General features: G+C 40.6%; 1 protein-coding gene across 4 annotated transcripts in view; it reads left to right on the top strand.

The window, feature by feature from the left end:
• The window catches only part of FAM135B (family with sequence similarity 135 member B), a 286,049-nt gene that overhangs the window by 103,813 nt on the left and 159,919 nt on the right, over positions 1-22,317 (top strand). For all 4 annotated transcript variants that reach the window (XR_014783479.1, XM_084803028.1, XM_084803029.1 and 1 more), the window contains exon 2: positions 2,243-2,338. Coding sequence is in view for 3 of the 4 variants with exons in the window: in XM_084803028.1 (XP_084659154.1) it covers positions 2,262-2,338 (77 nt within the window). In the remaining variant the exon portion in view is untranslated. The remainder of the gene's footprint in view (positions 1-2,242; positions 2,339-22,317) is intronic.

Raw genomic sequence — 22,317 nt, 5'->3', positions numbered from 1 at the left:
TCCCTCTCCCTCTCTCCCTCTCCCTCTCCCTCTCTCCCTCTCCCTCTCCCTCTTCTCAGGTCATACCAGCTACCAAGAACAGTTGGGCCAAAGACACATTATAATAATTAACTTCTATATTACCCAGAATCTGGGTAACTGGCATTGCATTTATGACACAAAATAGTAAACTGGGCCTTGGAAAAATAAGGAGACTTTCCAAAGAATGCAATATTTTGTTCTAGGTTGCAATTTCCTGTATCCTTTTTGTTTATCTGAAAAAAAAAACAAGACAAGAATCTTTATCACAATATCATTGTTGTAAAAAACCAGGTAATATATATAAAAATATCTTATACAGCACTATGAATATAGAAGGTGTTTTATTGATTTCTTTTTCCATTCTTTCAAATACCTCATACCGAGTTGATTTCATACACTCAAACGATTCAGTCGGCCTGGGGTCCTTCGCATGATTTGCTTGCAAAATCAAATTGTAATTCTATTTCTTTCCATGTGTCTCGCCCAACCTTCTTATCAGCTTTTGCATCAATCTGTCAAATTGGGTTAGCATCTGCCTGTCACAGCACCCATGTGTTCTGCTGTCACTTCAGTCACCTGCATCTTCAATATTGATGATCGAGTGACATTCTGTGATTATTAAGCTTTATCATCAGTGCTGGCTCGCATTTATTGAGAATTTGCTACATGCCAGAGTGTGTGCAAAATGATCAGAGGGACATGTTCACTTAACCTTCTCATGATACATACAAACCAAATGCAGTTACCAGTCCGAACCCACAGATGCAACAGCGCCAAGGAACCGGGAGCTCATCTATCAGATAGCAGAGGAATATGTGACCTCCATGTCATAGGCAGTTGAAAGGGCCATGGAGCAGGACTTAGTTCTAGGCATAACACATGGTGAGCTCAGCTTTCATCCCGGAAAGCAGAGGCAGAGGCAGGTGAAAGTTCTGTGAGTTCGAGGCCAGCCTGGTCTACAGAGTGATTCCAGGACAGCCAAAGCTACACAAAGAAACCCTGTCTTGAAAAACCAAACCAAACTAAAACAAAGAAGGTAACCATAAGGCCTTAAGTAAGACACAGTGTGTTTCTGTTTTTACACTGAAAGCAGTTGAAGAGAGGGAACAGGATGGCAGCCTACTGTAGCTGTCCTCTGAAAGACTCCACCCAGCAGGTTATCAAAGCAGAAACTGAGTCTCACACCCAAACTGTGGGCAGGGCACAGAGAGTCTAATGGATGAGGGGGAGGCGGGATAGAAGGTCCCTGAGGGGACAGGAACTCCACCAGAAGACCAACAGAGCAAACAAAAATGGGCCCAGTGGGGCCAGCGGAGACTGATGCACCAAACAAGGACTATGCATGGTGAGGACCTAGGCTCCCCACTCAGATGTAGCAGATAGACAGCACAGTATCCATATGGGCCCCCTATTAAGGGGAGCAGGGGATGTCCCTGCCATGGACTCTGTTATCTGCTTTTTGATTACTTCCTCCTAACTGGGTGCCTTACCATGCCACAGATGAAGAGGATACAAGCAGTCCTGATGAGACTCCCCCTCTCTGAGGGGAGGGAGTAGGGGGAGGAGGGAGGGATGGTGGGACAGAGAGAGAATGAAAGAGGGGCCTATGTAAAGTGAATAAATAACTTTCTTTTTTTAAAAAAATTATTTATTTATTATTATGTATACAGTGCTCTGCCTGCATGTACACCTGCAGGCCAGAAGAGGGCATCAGATCACTTTACAGATGGTTGTAAGCTACCTTGTGGTTGCTGGGAATTGAACTCAGGACCTTCGGAAGAGCAGACAGAGTTCTTAACCTCTGAGCCATCTCTCCAGCCCATAACTTTCAAAAAATATCCAGATGAGACCTGATATTCTTGGCCATATGGTGGGGGAGGAGGTCCCCTTCTGACAGAATAGGGGAGGAAAATAGAGTGAAAAAGGGAGGAAGGGTGGGAAAGGGAATATAAAAGTGAGGGGATAGCATTCAAGATGTAATTATAATAAATGAAAATTAAAAATAAAATACCATTTGAAATGTACAAAAAATTTAAATAAATTATTAAAAAAAACCCTTTGAATCCATCTTGAAGCAAGCTTATGGTGTGCTCTATTGGCCCTGTTAGCCACATGTTTTTGTCCCTCTAAATCTAAGCATTTCTAAGTTTCCGGCTATTGAAACCAGGCTATGTATGTTTGGTTGAAGTTATCTTAAGCAACTAATTTCTTTGTTTTTCAGGTAATGAACCAAAAAGATCATGTCTGAAGTACAAGGAACAGTTGAGTTTTCTGTAGAGCTACATAAATTTTATAATGTGGATCTCTTTCAGAGAGGGTGAGTATAATGCATACTGTGAATCGGTGTGTGTGTATGTGTGTGTGTGTCTGTCTGTCTGTCTGTCGTGGCCAGATGATAATACACTTGGAATTAATACAGAATTTTCATTATATTCCTGTCCAATGGAAAATTCAAACTATTAGTTCATCTGAGAGTAAATCATGTATTGACTATGAGCGAATCTAGTTCATCCCTCTCTTGTTTTCCTCTACATTCTCTCTTCTGCTAGTGTTTTTTTTTTTTACTGCATTTTAATGAATTGAGTTTTGGGACTCAAGGTTTATGCTCATGTTCTCTCCATGTTCCTGTCCCCAGAGTCCTTCCATGTCTGAGCTCGTGCCCTGACATCCTTTTATGGTGAAATGTGATGTGGATGAATAAACCAAATAGACCCTTTCCTTCCCAGGTTGCTTTTGGTCATGGTGTTTCATCTTGTCAATAATAACCGTAATTAAGATAGTACTGTTTTCTATTTTCATACAATCAGCATTTTCACTTCCATAAAACGAACATGTGATTAATTTTACCCAACATAGTATCCTCCCAGCTCATCTATATCTGTCGTTGAAAATATATATATTACACTCATACACACAAACATTTATGTGCATGTGATACATGATATATGTTATGATGTGTATATGTATGTAAATTATCTTTATTCAATTCTTGATGAGCATTGAGACTAATTGGAAACAATGAGTCATAAAACTATTAGCAATATACTTATGAATTTTCCTTTGTATATATACTCATAATGGGTTTGCTAGACCATTGTCATTTTATTTCTCTTTTTTTTTAATGACCCCTATACAGCTTTCCATAATTGTTGTACTATTTTATAATACTGTCAAACATGTGTGAGAGACCCCTTTGTGTAAGTTTTCTACCAACATTTATTTGCAGTTTGATAATAGTTTTTCTTATTAAGGTTAAATGAGATTTCCTTATAGTTATAATGATCATTCACTTACTTACTAGTAATATTAGACTGGTTTGTTTTTTCACATACTTGCTGGTCATTTGGGTAGCTTCTTTTGAGAAACATGTATTTAGGTCATTGGCCTAAACCTCTTGGTGCCCAGTCTTGATATTTATGTAGCCTATTTTTAATGCCTTTGCTAGACAAAGAAAATTCCACCTAAGTGAGGTAACCCAGACCCAGAAAGACATGCATGGTATATACTCACTTATGAGTGGATATTAGCCCAACATAGATGTCCTTTGAAAGACTCCACCCAGTGGAGGATTGGGACAGATATTGAGACTCAAAGCCGGATTCTTGGTTAAGAGTTGCCTCACGGGGGCCTTGCACAAGCTGATGCACTAACCAAGGACATTGCAAACAGAGAACCCACGTCTCCTGTTCAGATGTAGCCTATGGACAGCTCATTCTCCACATGGAGAAGGGAAATGGAGAGCAGGAGACTGTATCTGACATGAACTCTGGTGCTTGCGATTTGATCACTGCCCTTTGGTGAAGACAGAGGAAGGGGATGCAGACTATTCAGATGAGAGCTGATTGGCTGTGGTCATATGGTATGGGAGGAGGACCCCACAGGTTTGAGGTCTAGGGAAGGTGAATAAGGTGGAAGAAGGAAGGATGGAGGAACAATAAGATAAGAGTGAGGGGATTACAATTTAGATGTAATGTAAATAAATTATAATAATTAAAAATACATATGTAATTATAAGACCAGCATCGACTCAGGGCAAAGACATAAATAGAAGCTGCCTTTGGGTGGAAGAATCTATGCACAGTTTCCACCAATGAAGCAAGACTCCAGTTTTAGAAGCATAAATCTGAAATTAATGCTTTTGAGTCCCATGATCCCCTTTTTTACGAGATGAGTACTATACCTCATTCCCTACATTTTTCTTCCTCTAACTTATCCAAAGGTCCCTTGCTCCTAAAGTTCAAATTACTGAACTTTAAAACAAATATATACATAATTTATACATAATATATACATAATTTATATATTAAAGAATATTGTATAAATTTTAATTTTTTTATTTTATTAATTTATTCTTATTACATCTCAATGGTTATGCCATCCCTTGTATCCTCCCATTCCTCCCTCCCTTCCATTTTCCCCTTACTCCTCTCCCCTATGACTGTGACTGAGGAGGACCTCCTCCTCCTTTATATGCTCATAGGGTATCAAGTCTCTTCTTGATAGCTAAATTTTGAAGTTGAATGATTATCACTCATATTTATGTGTTTAGGGCTGACTACTTGGGGTTGGATAATTAAGGGGTTCATCTTTGAGGAAGACTCTTTCTCTCTCAGCAGTCATTAATGGCTGTTCCTCTTCATTTAAGATTGGGGTTGTGATATTTCACCTATACATGTTGGCATGTCAGCTGGTGTTATCATTGTGTAGGTCCTGTTTAGGTGACTATACTGTTGAAAACTTATGGGTACAACTTCCCTGTTATATAGAGAAGACACTATCTCAGCAACCATTGTTGTTTTCTGGCTCTTCCAATCTTTCCACCCCCTTTTCAACAATGTTTCTTGAACCTTAGGTGAAGGACTCTATTGTAGATGTATTAACTAGGGTTGGACACCTTATAATCAGTCATTTCTGTATTTTGATCAATTGTGGCTTTGTGTGATGTTTTGTGTGTGCTTAAAAGAAAGAAGCATTCTTTGATGATGGTAAGAGCTACATTGGGTATGGGCATAAATATTTAGAATACAGTTAGAAGTTAAAATGGTTTAAGAAAGTGGCAGCAGTAGCATTTGGGGGGGCAGGAGAGAGTCAATGAATTTCCCAAGCATACTGGGTTTACAGTACAAGGTATGTGTCTCTTATTGAGTGAACTTTAAGTCCAATTAGACAGCTGTTGCTTAAACCAAAGATATAAGCATCACTATTGTACCTTGGGGGACATCTTGCCATGCTAGTCATTGTTGGGGTTTATAGGATTTGCAGCTGGTTAGGACCAGTGATTGCTTATCTCCCTTGTCAGATTGCTTAGTTCCTTCAAATCCCTTCTTCTTCTTCTTCTTCTTCTTCTTCTTCTTCTTCTTCTTCTTCTTCTTCTTCTTCTTCTTCTTCTTCATCTTCTTCATCTTTTTCTTCCTCCTCCTCCTCTTTCTTCTTCTTCCTCTTCTTCTTTCCTCCTCCTCCTCCATCCTTCTCCTCCTCCCCCTCATTTTATTTGAGACAGGGTTTCTCTGTATAGCCTTTGCTATGCTAGAGCTCACTCTGTAGACCAGGCTGTCCTCACACTCAGAGATATGCCCACTTCTGCCTCCCAAGTGCTGGGATTAATAGTTTGTGTCACCACCACCTGTCCCTTCAATCCCTTCTTTCTTAGAATGAGTAGAATGAGACCTAGCGTGGCTGAGTCTGAGCCCAGGCTCTACTCATGCTTGAGATACTTCATTCACACTGTCCTTTTTAAATTTCACATTTATGAGGAAAGGAAGCAGTTTTGCTAATGTCAACACTGGCATTAGCACTTCTCTATTTGTTGTCAATCTCTAGAATTAAGTAGCACCATGTGAATATTTTACACAGGCCTCTTTGGAGTAGGGAGTTGAAATAGCATAGCCTTAGCATAGCCGAGTGGATTGGGGCACCTTAGACTCTCTCACTCACAATCCTGCATTCTTTTCTGTTAATTAATCATGTTTCCTAAGTGGTGTCCATTCTTTCCAGAGTGCACAAGATTGATGGTATTACACCTGCAATTTACAGTGATTGCAGCCAAGGGCTATACACAAAGCAAGCTACTCTAATAAGTAAGATCCAGATTAATTCTGACGCATTTGCTTTGTTTCCATACCTAACAGTCCTGAGTCTTGCTCAGCCGTCCAGATATCAGTAACAAGAAGGGCTCCACAGAACAGCCAGGATCATGGCACAAGATCCTGAAAGGTTGTGATTGGCCACAGCCATAAACTTCATTCTAGAATTAAGAGCTCTAGAATTATGAATGTGGGATGGTCCTGGTAGCTGAATCACCAGGACATGCCTGAATGTTACTTACCCTACTCCTGGCAAAAGTTGGTTGATGCACACAGTGGAATTTAAAATAACAGTTTAATCAGATCCATAAATAAATAGGCTGAAAAAATAGATAAGCTGAGTTGGGCTTATTTTAAAGATGGATATATATATCCATATATATATATAGTTATAGTTATAGTTATATATGAGGAATATTCATCACACAGCTCATCCTAACTGCAAATTTGGCTTGGGGTATTGACAGTCTTATATGAAATAGTCAACATTGGCAAAGCCTTATAGAATAACACATCCCAGGTGTGAACAGACCTGTATGAAGTTTTAAGGGGGAGGGGTTGAAAAATGAATATGAAAATCATAACTTCTTATCAGGCCTGGAATGTTCCTTTTATATTTGAATGTTTGGGAGGTATTGTGTCACGATGCTCATCAATAGAGTGTAGCATAAAATGAGCCTAAATTGGAACCAAAACCTGTAGAGCACATAACTTACATCATTTGTAAGAAGAAAATAATATACAGAAATAGTACAGAAAATCTCTATCTTATGTGATGGGGTATTAAAACCTCATTTTGTATTTGAACATTCCTTTCCTAAGCTCTAATTCATTATATATATAGTAAAATAATACTTATGTGGGATTACATATATTCTTGGCTAAAGGTATGCTTACTCATGAATATGTAAATCATAAAACTTAGAGACCACTCATGCACCAGAAGAGAAAAAAAATTTTTTAATTTCAAATCTATTATTAAAAATATATCCTTTGACAAATTCTTACTGATAGATAATACATTTTTTTCTTACATACACCACTCTTTGCCTTTTCTCAGCCCCTCACCAGTCTTGATGAACTCCTCCCTTCCAACATACTGACTTGTTAATTTTGTGCTTTCTTCTCTTGAATGACATACTGTATTACTTAGGGTTCTCTAGAGAAATAGAATTGATAGAATATATCTATATCTATCATCTAGCTGTCTCTATATCTACTTATATGTATATATCTACAATATTTATCTATAATTTATCAGAATGGCTTACAGCCGGTGGCCCAACCATTCCAACAACAGCTGTATCATGAAGAAAAGTTCAAGGATTCAACAGCTGTTTGGTGCACCAGGCTGGATATCTTAGCTGATCTTCAATTTATGATGGAACCCCAAAGAAGTAGGCTCTAATGCTAGGGAAGGCGCAAACTGGCCATTGAGAATGATAACATGCATGCAAAGAGATAAAACTTCCTTATTCCCTGCCTTTCCTATAGGCCGCCACCAGAAGGCATGGCCCAGGCATAGGGTGGGTCTTTCCCTAAGGGTGACAACCAAGAATAGCCATTACAAACATTGAGTTCAATTAGGGTTGTTTGCGTGAGCACACGTGAGGCATATTTACCAGGGAATGAGCAATTAACCAGTGTCTACATCACTGAAGAAAAAGAATCTCCTTTCCTGGTACTGCCAACCCTCAGAGAGACACAGGGCTTCATGAGCCCCAGCCCCACTGTCATGATTCAATGTTGATGGCTCCATCTTGTACAAATTATATGCAGGTAACATAACCCTGTGATTTTATTTTATGTCCAGAAGGCAAAGTTTCACAATATTTCTGCCCATTCTTTGTATCCTAAATTCTTTCTGCCTTTTCTTCCATAGTGTTTTCTCAGTCTTGGGTGGTGTGATATAGCTGTCCCATATAGGCCTGATCACTCAGTAGTCACTTAATCTCAACTATTTGACCTGCCATCAGTCTCTTTATTAACTAGCAACAAGACTATGCGTAGAAATACTCTGGAGTTATGGTGGCTCTCAGAAGCCATGCCTTATTAAAAGAAAATTCTAGTGCCATGTGTGGACTATATCCCTATAAGTTGTGGGTCTTGGGGAAGGCAGAGGCTTCCAAACAATACAGGCTATTGCTGTTCTCTTAGTTACCAGAACTAAACAGAAAGATTCCAGCCCTTAATTCTAGCATATCTTGGTCCTCAGGAGTGTTAACCTTTAGCCTTACTCAACATATATGGATGAGGTCATGAGCTTATGATTCAAAGCATGAGAGTAGACTTCATAGTAATTATATCCACAAGCAGGTTCAGCAAAGTTTAAAGGAAAGGAATTACAATGCTTAGGAAAATGAGCTCCACAATGTTGGAGAAGCAGTAAAATTCTGAAATAATGATGAGCATCCCCCATAAACTCCTGCCTTCAGTGAGCTGCAGAAGGGGCTGGGCATGATGCCAACCAGAACTCTCCATTTGTCAGGAGAGTTCCTGATGGGCATGATCCCTGAAGCTCAATAATTGAGGATGACTTTAATGTGAATCTCAAAGGAGCCATGCTTCCTGTGAAACTTCATGGAAGATGGATGGCTGCATCCCAAGCCTGGTGGACAAGATGAGGCCCTAGGGTACATTCTGAAAAAAAAAGAAACAGTTAATGGATTTCTGCATTATGTAGAAAAGCAATGTTTTCAAAAGTGATTGACTAGGTGAACACGAAGCTTGATGAATAAACTATTCAACAAATACACCACAATATGGTCACTCAGAGGGCCTGACAGTCAGAGCTCTGTCACTTAAACAACTTACACTATCAAGTTAGAAAAGTTTTATCTTGCAAAGCATATCTGAAGGATTCAGTCTAAGATATGTGAACTTCAATGCCTTGGGCCTATGACAAAGTGGCACATGACAGAGGAGTTTGTAGTGGTGCAAAATCAGCCACTTCCAGGTGAAAAATAAGGTGGAATAAAGATAAGGATAATTAGACAGACAGATAGATAGATAGATGATAGATAGATAGATAGATAGATAGATAGATGATAGATAGATAGATAGATAGATAGATAGATGATAGATAGGTAGATGAGATAGATAGATGAGATATAGAGGGGAGAGAGGGGGATGTAGAGAAAGAGGGAGGGAAAGAAATGGGGAGAGAGGGATGGAGAGGGTCAGATATACAGACAGGTTTAAAACCCTCCCAACAGTATGTTCCTAATGATCTGATAATGACGCAAGAATTTCTTTTTATTATTATTATTTTTTAAATTTTTATTAATTTATTCTTGTTACATCTCAATGGTTATCCCATCCCTTATATCCTCCCATTCTTCTCTCCCTCCCATTTTCTCCTTATTCCCCTCCCCTATGACTGTTCCTGAGGGGGATTTCCTCCCCCTTTATATGCTCATAGGGTATCAAGTCTCTTCTTGGTAACCTGCTATCCTTCCTCTGAGTGCCACCAGGCCTCCCCCTCCAGGGAACAGACCCAAGAATTTCTATCAATATCTTAACCATATCTCAGGGGCAAATAGCCAAGCATTAATTAGACATTCCTGATCTACATCCTATTCTGACCACCAAAGGGTGTGTGTGTGTGTGTGTGTGTGTGTGTGTGTGTGTATGAGAGAGAGAGAGAGAGAGAGAGAGAGAGAGAGAGAGAGAGAGAGAGAGAGAGAGAGAGAGAAGAAGAAGAAGAAGAAGAAGAATAAGAAGAGAAAGAGAGAGAGAGAGAGAGAGAGAGAGAGAGAGAGAGAGAGAGGAGAGAAAGAGGAGAGAGAGAGAAGAGAGAGAAAGAATTCACTTTACCACTATAGTTCCAAAGTTCTAATTGCTAAGAAGTCTTATTCCAAAGCCTTCTTTGAGATTCAAGGCAATTCACAAGAAAGCATTCTACAGTTGGGACAGCCTGACAGCTTCAGACTGGTGAGATAGAGTTAAAGGGTAAGCATAGTAAATATTATTTAAAAGTGGATGAGTAAGGAAATGAGCAACATGGGCTATTGTGGTTCTTGTTTTCCTATCTTACCAATACTTAATTGGTAATGTCTGTTGCTAAAGACACTTGTTACATCTCATGTACTTGTACATGCTTTGGCTGCAGTACACAGACAACTCTGTCTTGAATTGACTAGAAAACTCTTTTTACTGGTGAATTTTAATTGTGCTGACAGATGATGTCCAGGATGCTAGATAAGAAAAGACATTAATATTCTTATCTAGAGCTGGACTTTGCATGCTGTAATACCAACCTACCTGGAAAAATGTTTCAAAGTTTCAGTAATTTCAAGACTATGTGCACCACATTCTTAATTTGGATTTCAGGCTATTCCACAGGATGAGATTCATGCCTGATACTGTAAAAATTGTTAAAAGCCAATGGCCAGAGACGTCATAAGGGAGAGTTTATTGCTGTTTTCATATTTGCCATATTGTCAAGCTGCTTTCTAAATGCTTGTGTTTCTGTCCATATAACTGTGTTGCTCCCAACTTTGATCAGAGAAATGTCTTTTTGTAGTGGTTAATGAAGACACTCATTACTGTTCAAGGTTCCAAAAGAAGCAACAGTGAGCATTGAGCTATATATGAGGCATCTATATCAATTCTCCAAAGACTCAGAGAATATCAAGGAAGGGGGCGCAGAGAGCGCATAAGATCTGGAGGATGGTGGAGAAAACTTTGCAATGCAGGATGTGGCCTGAGACTTGTCCCTATTAACAGAGTCCCTTGCTTCTAGCACAGTCATATCTGAGGATGGCTTTTCCAGTTCCAGAAGGCAGGATGTCTTCTGATGATGTTTGCTTTGAGCAAACAGTCAACTTGCATTTATCCAAAGTCCATATGGACTGAGGCAAATTCTCAAAGGGGAACATGTCTTCACCAAAGTCAACAAATATCACAAGGTGTCACACCCACATTCAGCACTAAGACTCATGCTAGCAGAAGCCAGACTGGGGACCTTGGATTTGAACGTTAGAACCGGATTGGGAGCCATGCTCTGCCACCTATGAACTTGGAGAGTTTGGGGTGTCTCTCTAATTAAGTAAATAAAACAAGGCAAACAAAAAGACATGAAGCAGGAGGAGTATGTGCTGATGGAACAGGTTGGTCAGGAGTGAAAGAAGGATAAGAAAAGAGAGTAGTGAGGGTATAAAATATTATAAGTGTATGAATTGCCAAAGGGTAAGAACAAAGTATATTGACATGAGTGTATATGAACATTTCACAATAAACCTATAACCATGTGCTAATTAAAAACAAAAATGAAAACTATATAATATGTTATATAGAATCAATATCTTATAGTTTGTAATAGCTATCCTTCTCACAATGGCAAGCTGAAAAATTACAGCAAAAAATAATACATGCTGTGAGCCAGCATGGTGGCCAGTGTCAATAAGATGAAGCTTATATGCTTGTTTTCAGTCTGGCTGTAATACCACTCAGAAAGTGACAAACCACAGCGTTATTGTGACCATTTTTGCTTTGTGTTGATAACCCTCTGATTCTTTTGCTTTTACATTTTAATTCTCAGATTTTGTATAATTTAATCTTAAACTTCTTGGTTCTCAGCATATCTTTGTTTCTCTGGTGCCTAATATCTGCCTTAGAAATTCTACCCTAGGCAAGTTCCAGCTCAAATATAATTTTTAATGTCTGGTTAAGGCTGTAATTTTTCTTGAAGCTAGTTTTTTAACCAGTGATATATAAATGCTCTTTCAGTTTATTATTCTTTGAAAATTTCATATACATACATACATGTATGTATATCTACAGTTCACCTTGATCAAATGGACCCCAACATCAGTTCCACATCGTTATCTTTCCATCTGCCCCCGGACCTTGCCATCACATATGCCTGATAATTTTATATCCTTCATCTATCTATCTATCTATCTATCTATCTATCTATCTATCTATCATCTATTTATATGTTGGATGTTTGTTTTTAACTCACTGAGTTCAATTAGTGGTGCTCACAAGTACATAAGTGTGGAGTGATGTATTGGATCATGGAAAACCAACTACACAATCAAAGAATAGTGATCCTCCCACAGAAACCATCAGCTACCAATAGCTCCTGGACTAGCAGGGGTGATTCAGGAGATCCCTGGCTCCAATGCCGGAATTTTATAGTCTTAATCTTTGGAAGATCTTGTGCAGATATTATAGCTGCTTTCAATTTGTGTATGTAACAACCAATTCACATCCAGAATACAGCATTTCACAGAATTTACCATAATATTTAAGCTTTTGTATTCTTCCCTCTTAGATGTTCCCTGAACATTTGGGCGGGGGGGGGGGTGGATTTGATACAGATGCCCTATCCATTGTTGAACATTCATAGTTGCTTATTTCCAGAACTTTGAACAGCAGTGCATATCTGCATTAACCACTACCCAGTACACTATGAAGGGTTTCTGGCCAAGTTAGGAGAAGAAAAAATGGGTTTAAATGTAAATATTTGCAAAGCAGCTTGAGAACATGACCTTTTAGGAAAAACAGCATCAGTGCATTCTCCTTGGGACCCGTGAATTCTGTAACCATCAGTTTTGGCCCTGTTTTCAGGACCGACCAGGCTTGAAGATAGAAGATGCCACAAATTCAAACTGTTTTGTTGGGTCTACACTACTGTATTTAGTCATATTTTCATAAGCTATTACTATTCCTATAGTCCCACCACATGACATGTCTTTTGAGGACCTACACTCGAGACAGTCCTTGTTATATTTATTATGACATGTGTGGAAACACTACAATGAAAAAGATTGTGGCCTTGACTTCAAGGTGTTTACCATCTTTAAAAAAAAGAGACAAGTACATACATGATACGTGATGTGTTGTCCCCCAAACCACCGAAGACTAATGATGACACTTCATGAAGAAGAAAGATAGAGAATGGGTGTTATAAAGGTGAAAGGACTCCCCTCCCCCTCCCCCTCCCCCTCCCCATTCCTGTCCCCCTCCCCCTCCTCCTTCTCACTCAGGCTGTAGGATACTGGTAATGTCAGGAGTGTTATTGGTAGCTTGTCTTCTTTTGATAATTGTAAACATTTAGAGTGGGGATCTGATTTTGCTGTCTTTAACTATCCTGGTCCCCAGTAATGCCTGGTGCACACTGGGAGTGAAATGCCAGCTTGCACTTGATGAGTTTGAACTTCTTGTTGCTCATTTTATTGTTGTTGTTTGTTTGTTGTTCTCCTTCAACCCACAGATGGAGTCTTGTGGGTCTTCAGTAAATGGCTCTAGGAAGGGAAGAGGATTCCTAATTCCTTGCATACTGTTTGAATTACTGGCGCTCAAAGTATGGCTCCTGGGCTACAGTGTCCCCATCCCTGAACACATCTTTGAAACTGCAATTCATAACCACTGCCTTAGACCCACTGAGCTAACTCACAGGAAATTGCAATCTAGTCTGTTCTCTAAGCGTTTCTGTTGGAGTAGGCAGGGGGCACTGTTTTATGAGCCTATTTTATGAGAATCTTAAGCCTGAGCATTCATTAGAATTGTGTGAGTAGTTCACAGTCCTGAAAGGTCCCCAGGTAAACGCTCTGGCTTCAGATGGTTGATGGGATTTGCATGAAGAGTCCACTTGCAGTTCTTTCTATCCTCTCCGACCTGGAGATATGGTGTTTCATCTCACCAATGCCTTTGAATATCCTTCTGCGGAGACTCCTTAGCTTGCTCTCAGAATGATGCTGGGCACAAGAAGTCAGTAGGAAATGCTTCATTTTACAGAAAGCAGCAATATTCTCCTAAGGAAATAATTTATACAGATAATAATAGAGGAATGATAAATTATAAGACCCATCCTGGTCACAGCTGTTGTTCATCTATGTATATTTCTAACCCATTTGTACCTGTAGAAGAGCAAAAACACTCAGTATTTTTATTCTAATATTTCAAGACACTTATTTTCAAAACAGATCACAACACTTCAGCCCTTGTTTAATCTGTTATATGAATTACAAATGCTTGCTCAGCATCTTGGGGGCACACTTAAGTATCCTGTTTGAAAGGTGAAGAAAATGCATGTAAAACAAATATTCAAAGTTTCCATGGAAACACAGATGAGCATGGCCGCTATCTTCTGGCCTTCCATACATTTGTGCCATCTGTACTTTAACAAAGACATGTTCAAAACTAGCAGTAATTAAGTTAAAAGACTCCATATCCCAGCCCCCCTGATGTAAAACTGGCAGGTAACAGGTAAAAGAAATGCAAACCCTCATTTCTAATACTGACAATTAGAATGCATCTAACATTTGTTATTTAAAAGAAATTCAAACTTAACTTCTAAGTCTTATTTCTCAAACGGTTTTAAGCCGAGCTGGTTTTCCTTCTGAGTGATTTATTTTTAAATCATTTGATGTTCAGATTCATCCGTGTCTCTCCTGGACCCTTTCTCCTTCATCTCATTTTGAAGATGTCTCTTCAGAGGTTTTAGATGAATAACTTCCAGCAAAGGATGTGTAATCAGTATTGTCAGATCTCGTGTAGATGTTCAGTTGCTCATAGACCTGTCAGGATGGAAATCCCCTCTGAACAAATCCACCTGCCACTTCACTGCTGAACTGAATGCTGAGCTTATAGGTCTAGAGATCCCTGGAAGAAAATGCCATCTTGTGTTTCTGCCTGATGTTTCCCATCGCTGCCTAATGCCCAGCGACAGCCAGTTCCCCTGTGAAATTAGCTAACTGGCCCTGATGTGCCTTAATAGACTTTGAAATACAATTAGCCTTGCTTGCCAGAGATCAACTAATTGATTTGTCTGGTTCTGTCAGCAACAATCTTGCCTTAACTTCCTTTATTAATCTGTATTACGATTCTTTTCATTCTGCCCCACACTTTAGAGAGGGTATGAGGACTGTGCAGGTTGGAGAAAACCGTTGAATACCCACATTTTTTTGGGGGGGGTAGCATTAGGAGCATCATGGAGGCTAACTAGAGGGAGTTCCCAGGCCGGTAAGACACTGCAGAAGCTGGGAGGTCCCTGCTTATGGTCAGACACTAGGCAACTGTGATGGATTTGATAATTCATTCCAGCCACCTCTGTGATTTTCGTTCTAAGAAAAAACAATACATTTCCCCCAATTTGGTTTAAACCAATTTGATTTAGGGTATGTATTACTTGTGGTCAGAGAATAGGCAAGCTTTATGATCTCTGGAATTTTTTGGCCAAAAAACCCTCCATAATTATTATTTTAATAAAGTTTGATAACCCTCCATGAAATGTCATTATTATCCCTGTGCGGACTGACCTGATTTCAGTCACTTGAGTCCTTAGGCACATGGGCTTTGTGGATTATTTTTACAGCAAATCCACATGGATAATAACAATGCCCCAGGCCTGTTTTTTTTTTTTTTTTTTTTTTTTACCTTACTTGCCTTCTAATCTGTGACTTCATGAGCCTGCTGCTTTGAGCCTTTTATCCTCTTAACCCCTGGTGAGGACATACACAGCAGGTGTGTAAGGCAAAGACCTTTCCAGGGGACAAATGTTGAACCGCAGGGATGGGGAGAGGTGCTGGTGAGCTCAGAGGCACTCCAGAGGGCCCAATTACCCCCTGGTGGAATCAAAGGCATGCAGAACACCTCTGGGACCTTTCTAGTTTCTTCTCTAAAGAAAGGCACTCCTTGAGTCTCACCCACTTTTCTCTCTTTGAATTTTTATTTTTATGTATTAGTTGGCATACGTGGGAACATGCATGTGTCAGAGCACAGCACACATGTAGAAGACAGGGCATAACTTGTTAAGGGTGATTCTCTCCCTCCACATTGTTGAGGCAAGGTCTCTCTGTTTCCACCACGCTGTGTGCTCCAGAATAGCTGGTCCATGTGCTTTCTGATGATTCTCTCATCTCTGCTTCCACCCCCAGGTCTTGATTACAGATGCACACCACAGCATCCAGCTTTTTACGATGGACAAACTTAGGTTAGTAGGTCATCAGGCTTGTGTGGCAAGAGCAGTTCCCTGCTGAACCATCTTGGCAGCCTTCAGCAAGTCTCTTAAGTAGAATGAAAGGCTTATGGCCCTGAAGACAGTGAGGCACATTAAAGAATGGTAGCACTGGCTGGAGTCCCTTTATTTTCCACTAGCTGGGTCCTGTGGTCAAACTGCTAACTTCTCTGATTTGATTTCATCGTGGTCCATCTTTACTATATGCTAATGAATATTCATAAAGTGCATGGTAAACCTGAGGTCAGAACTAGCTCAGAGAGCCTTGCTTACCAGTTGTTCCTTCTGGATCCTTCTATTTCCTCATTGTCCCATGCTTCTCTCACCTAGAGTCCCAATAGGATGTCCTCCCTACTGTCCCACTTTCCTGGTAAGTGAAGACTTTCATGGGGCATATCCCTTGGGCTAGTGCCCAGATATAAGTGAGTATATACCATTTGACTCTTTCTGCTTCTGGGTTAACTCATTCATTATGATCATTTCTAGTTCAATCTATTTGTTCACAATTTTTGGAAATTCCTTGTTTTTAATAGCTGAGTAGTATTCCATAGTGTAAATGTACCACAGTTTCTTTATCTATTCTTCTACTGATGGACACTTAGGCTGTTTCCAGGTTCTGGCTATTATGAATAAGGCTTCTATGAACATGGTTGAGCAAATGTTCGTGTTGTGTGCTAGAGCATCTTCTGGGTATATTACAAGGAGTGGAATACCTGGGTCTTGAGGAAACCTTATTTCCAGTTTTCTGATATAGCACCAGATAGATTTCCAAAGTGGCTGTACTAGTTTGCATTCCCACCAGCAATGAAGGAGTGTTCCTCTCTCTCCACATCCTCGCCAGCATGTGGTGTCACTTGAATTTTTGATCTTAGTCATTCTGATGGGTGTAAGATGGAATCTCAGAGTTGTTTTGATTTTCATTTCAAGGGGTACATTCTTAGGTATTTGGGGTGCCTTCAAAAAGAGGATTTGGAGACTAAGGCCTTTCTCTTTTGCTCCCTGATTTCTGAGGTGAGCAATCTGCTGTCCTCAGTGATTCCCACCACTGCCATGTGGAACCTAAGCAGTGGAGTCACAGGAGCTTAGAATGGAGCCTCCAGAATGGTGATCCAAATATCTCTCTTCTCTTATAAGTTTATCGTCTCAGTTATTTTATTCAAGTGACAGAAAGCTGGCTATCGCAGTGTCCTTTAAGTAGGGGTAATGTGGTCATACCTGGCCTACTCTTTATTTTGTCTGGAGAGTGGACAGGGCGCTTTGGTAGGTGGACTCAGTGTCCACTTAGAGCATAACAGGCACTTGTATGTTTAAATTCCTTTGCTGGCCGTGGTTTCTTACATCAGTTGGATGCGAATGATGGTGAAGACAACTACTGAGCAGAGAGACAAAGAGGCCTCTGAAGAGATTCATTTCCCACCAATGACTGGCTTCTGAAAAGTCAGGTACCTATTTAGAGGAAGCTTACACTCTTCTGATTTCTCTTTCTATGACTTGATGAGCAATGGGACCATAGGACACAGTCCTGAAATGAAAGCAGTGTGCTTAGTTTATGTTTTGAAAAGCTCTGGCTCTCTCTTAATTCAGAGCAGTGAGATTAAAATACAAGCAAATAAATGCCTAAAACAGATTAAGTAAGGAAGTACTGAAGATGAGACAGACTTAAAATCCAAATAGGATTACCTGCTGTTCCTCCCACCTTAATTGACATGAACCTTTAGATTTGTGGCTTAAACGCTGGAGACTACAGCAGAGTGAGGGGAAGGAGGAGGAGGAACCGAGAAGGAGTGTTTGAGAGGTGGGTGGGACTTGATTCATAGATGCCTAGGGCCTATGAACCATATTTATTTACTGAATACAAGGAACCATTTTGCTGATTTAAGACTGCATTGTTTAAAGCAATGGGATGCTATCTATTATTATGAGATTTACAATCAATATCTCACCCTTTAGCCAATCAAATTTGCAATGCTTCTTTATCAACACCCACAGCCAGGCTCAGTTAACTCCCAATGGGGCTAGAGGCCATCTATGCACCACTGACTACCCAGGTTTTATAATTAGTTGAGCCTTCAAGTAGAAGAGTCCTCTCAGGACCCCAGATTTCCTGGTTCCTAATTGTGTCTTTTTCTTTCACAAACATCCCAAATTCAATGGAATTTAATTGTCCCCCAAATGCAAGCTTGGATTTTTCCTGTAGTCTTATTTCTTTGTTCTTGTGTATGCCTCTGTCTCTGTCTCTGTCTCTGTCTCTGTCTCTGTCTCTCTCCCCTCCCTCCCTCTCTCCTTCCCTCCCCAACCTCTCTCTTCCTCTCTCTCTCTGCCCCCTCTCTCCCTCTCCCACCATCTCTGTATATGTATCCACTAACAGTTCTGAAGACCACCTCATAAGGATTGGCTATCACCATCATATTGCCAGCTCTCCCATCAGAGTGATCTGTTTGCAAAGCTGCACTGTGTTAGGTTTGATTAGAGGGCTGCTGGGCACTCTATTCCCCTTGTCCAGCTGCCTTCATTTGAACACCGAGGACAAGAATGTTGACAGAGGTGAATCAGTACTTTGTGTGCATATGTAGTTTGCAGCTTTGAAAGACAAACAAGAACATATCAAAGGAAGACAGTGAGGTTTGATCAGTGGCTGAGACTTAGGCTACGGTGTCCCATTTTGTAATGGGGCCCGCCCCAAGACTCTGAAGAATGTGAACATACTTGGGCAAGTTGTAATACAGAGGCCATGATAGATCAACCTGAGGGTGCTATGTTTTTTTGACAAGGCAGAAGTGTGTATGTATCGCTATGTGGTTATGCTTTCCTGCAGTTGTAATATAGAGGCGATGATAGATCTACCTGAGGGTGGCATGTTTCTGAACAATGAAGAAGTGTGTGTGTGCATCGCTATGTGGTCATTCTATGCCCTCCTCCTCCACGTGGCTTTCTGCAATAGGTGTGGGGGAATACCACCAACTGGTAAGTCTGAATGTCATCCTGCGCCCAAGCACTGTGAAATCCGTGTTATCTCACATGTTTGAATTTTTGGCTCTGCTTGTTCAATCTTACATAGGAAAGGATGCCCACATAATCCACAGAATGGCCTCTAGTGAGAGAGTATCTGTCCACACCTAGGTGTATCCATCTATCCATCCATCCATCCAACCATATATCTAAGTTTATGGCTTAAATCTGGAATACCCCCCATGTAGTCATGTTTAGAGTGCTATGTCTCTCGCCCACAGCACTGCTTTGAAGGATGTGGATCTTTGATGGAAGTGTGTCTCTGTAGGTCAGTCTTTGAATGGATTCTGTTTAGCTCTCTGCTTCCTGTCTGCAGGGATATGAACAAGCAGCTGGATCCTTACACTTCCTCTACCATGAGTTCCTCCATGTTTTCTTACTGCATCTGACCCAAATTGACACGGTGAACACAAGTCAATCCTTCCTCCTCTGAGGTATTTTGTTACAGCAATATAAAAGGTAGCACATCCATCAGTCATATGCCGACCCATGCTGTCTCTCATCATACATTTGTAAACAGCTCTGCCATGTGATATGGTATTGAAAGGTAAAGAAGGAAGGGAAGGAAAAAAAAGGATTGGGTTTATCCTTGCTGTGTCCTAGGGTTTGTGGCTCTTTATCTGCATCATTTCATCATATGTTACCTTTCCATTTTATACATGAATAAGAAGCATTCATTCAACAGAGAGGAAAGCAGCATACCCAAATGAACCTATTCAGTCCTCTCTATCGAAAGCTCAGGGCCTCCTTCCATGTCACTCTCTCTTGAGGGGTATGTTATTTTTCTTCTAATGCTTATCCATCAACACCTCCAAAACTGGCCAGGCAGTCCCAAGAGAGGACATATGGATGTGCTCCCTTTGCTTGTGTGGCAGCTGTGTTACAGACCTGTGAGGGCAGGGCAGGTTTGAGAGTGTCGTCCCTCTGACCATCCTGTGCACTGGGTCCAATGGATTGGATGTGAACTACTTATTTTCTCTAGTCAGAGCTCTGCCAGTCTGCCACATACCAATATGAGGCTCTTAAGAACTGTGTTGATAAGACTGAAAATGAAATCTGGAAGCTTGAGCCATGATGGTGCCCTACGATCAATGTAAAATACGAAACAGCTGCGAGTGCTGTCGCCAGCAAAGGCTTCCTGGGAAAGAAAGGTTGGTGGAATCTAATTCCCAGCACCAAGCAATGCACTTTAATGGGATTTGTTTTCAGTGTACAGAGACACTTAGCAAATATGAGTGTCCTCACCCTGGAGAAAATAGGGTTCTGGCGGGTAACATCCTGGAAAGCTACCCTTTCTGTAAGAAGATGATGGTGAGGGATTAGTCCAAAGTCATTGCTGTTTTAAAGTTCGTTTTCTTTTTGTCAGGTTGACTTTTATAGAAAAGCCTCACTTGTTAGAGGAGTCAGGCTGTTGACATCAATTGACAGGAAAACATGGCATCTTACTCTTAGGCCAAGGTGATGTTGTTGGATATAGTCAAACCATGGGATACAGCAGGAAAAATAGTAGCAATAATACTGCTCAAAGTCTATTGAGTACAGCACACTGTGCCTGATTTTCATCTAGGATAACCTACCCATTAAATGGTGCCACCTATAGTGACAAGTGACTGTTCTTGCACCGTCAATGAACATAATCAAGGCAATCCCCACAGACATGCCTACAGGCCACCCCAAGGTAAACAGTCCTTACTGAGATGCTTTTCCTGTGGTTCTAGGTTGAATTCAGCTGACAAAGCTTTTCTTCTCATGCAGAGAATGAGTCAGTTATGGAATCATGGACCAGTGAGCTGTGCTCTAAGTGATGGGCTCTGCTTTCTTTTGTCTTGCATCTAGGGGCCATCTGTGCAGGATATGTTATATGTCTTGGCAGAGGAGTTCATCGTTCATCAGACCTGTTCTGAAAGGTCCTGTCCCAGCATGAGCAGCCAGCTCCTCATAGAACATGAGTTCAGGGGAAGAAAACCCATTAAACCAAATAATATTTTTTTTTCTCACGAGTCCCTTAAACTTGAAGTATCTGATAAGACATGAAAGGCAGTTGACCACAGAAAAATGACAGCAGGCTCCTAATTTAAACTGAGGAATCAGAAAAGGCTTGCTTGAGGATACAGCATTGAGGAGAAGTCCTGACAATTAATTAAAAGCTAGTCAAGTGCAGATGAGAGGAGAGAGGCTGAAGCAGGAAGTACAGACAGGAGGCTCTGTGGCAGGAATAGTTTGTTTCAAAGAAGGAAGCAAGGCTATTGTCACTGCTGGAAACGTGGGCTCCTGCCTGGTGGGGAACAGCCATTATGGTGCTCTGAGGCTCAGAGGATTGTGGACCACTCTTCATTTAGCAGGCTGCCATGGAAGATCAATTTCAAAGTCTTTCCTTTTATTTTACCATGTCTTAGTTATTTGTATGTATGCTTGTGCAATTTTTTAAAAAAAATTTGTAAACTCATAAAACAGATCCTTTAACCACTAAATATAAGAGCAATGTAGTGACTTGCATGCCTGATGCCCTTGATACTCTGGGATGAAAGTGGGGCCCTTGGATTTCTTGATTTTTACCGACCATTTCCAAGTATAACTAACCGAATTGTCTGCCTCACTGTAGTAAGATTTGAGGTTACTTTTTTCTTTTCAGAGTGTATGGTCTTCTGCTCACTCACATACATCCTGATCTCCTTTGAGCTCTACAGTTCTGTATCATCAGTACTGTCTGTGTAGCCACACCCCATGGGGAATGCTTTGTGAGGCCTTGCTTCAAGCTCACTTAAACCTCCCCAATTCTGCTCTGAAAGGAGGCAGCCTCTGAGCTTCTGCATCAGTTTAGCATCAGTATCTACTGCATTTTTCTTGTCTCTGAAATTCACTTTTTTTTCTTCCTGGTGTCCCAAAGGCATAGAAGTGTTAGGTGTTGATGTTTCTGACTAACGTTTCTTTGATATACCCTCTGGCTTTGGGCTAGAGAAAGAAGAGTAATGGAGAGGCAAGTTCTGCCCAAGTGGACAGCACATATTGGCTCAGGATATCATAGCAAAAAGATATTAACTCTTATTATTGTATCAATCTTTTCCTAATCTATGCCCCGAGGAGTTAGCTGCATGTTATGTATTATGTTGAGCTTTAGAGCAGAAACAGTAAGGAGCAACTATGGTTCATATCCTAGAAAGCAAGGGGAATGCTGGGAACAGTGGTGAGTATTAGGCATTTAGACAACAGAGGCCAGACTATCTGCACTTATTTAAA

This window comes from Acomys minous (genome assembly GCF_964271855.1).
Source record: "Acomys minous genome assembly, chromosome: 12".
Taxonomy (NCBI): Eukaryota; Metazoa; Chordata; class Mammalia; order Rodentia; family Muridae; genus Acomys; species Acomys minous.
Note: the sequence above shows the minus strand (reverse complement) of the source record. Positions and strands in the feature narration are given on the sequence as shown.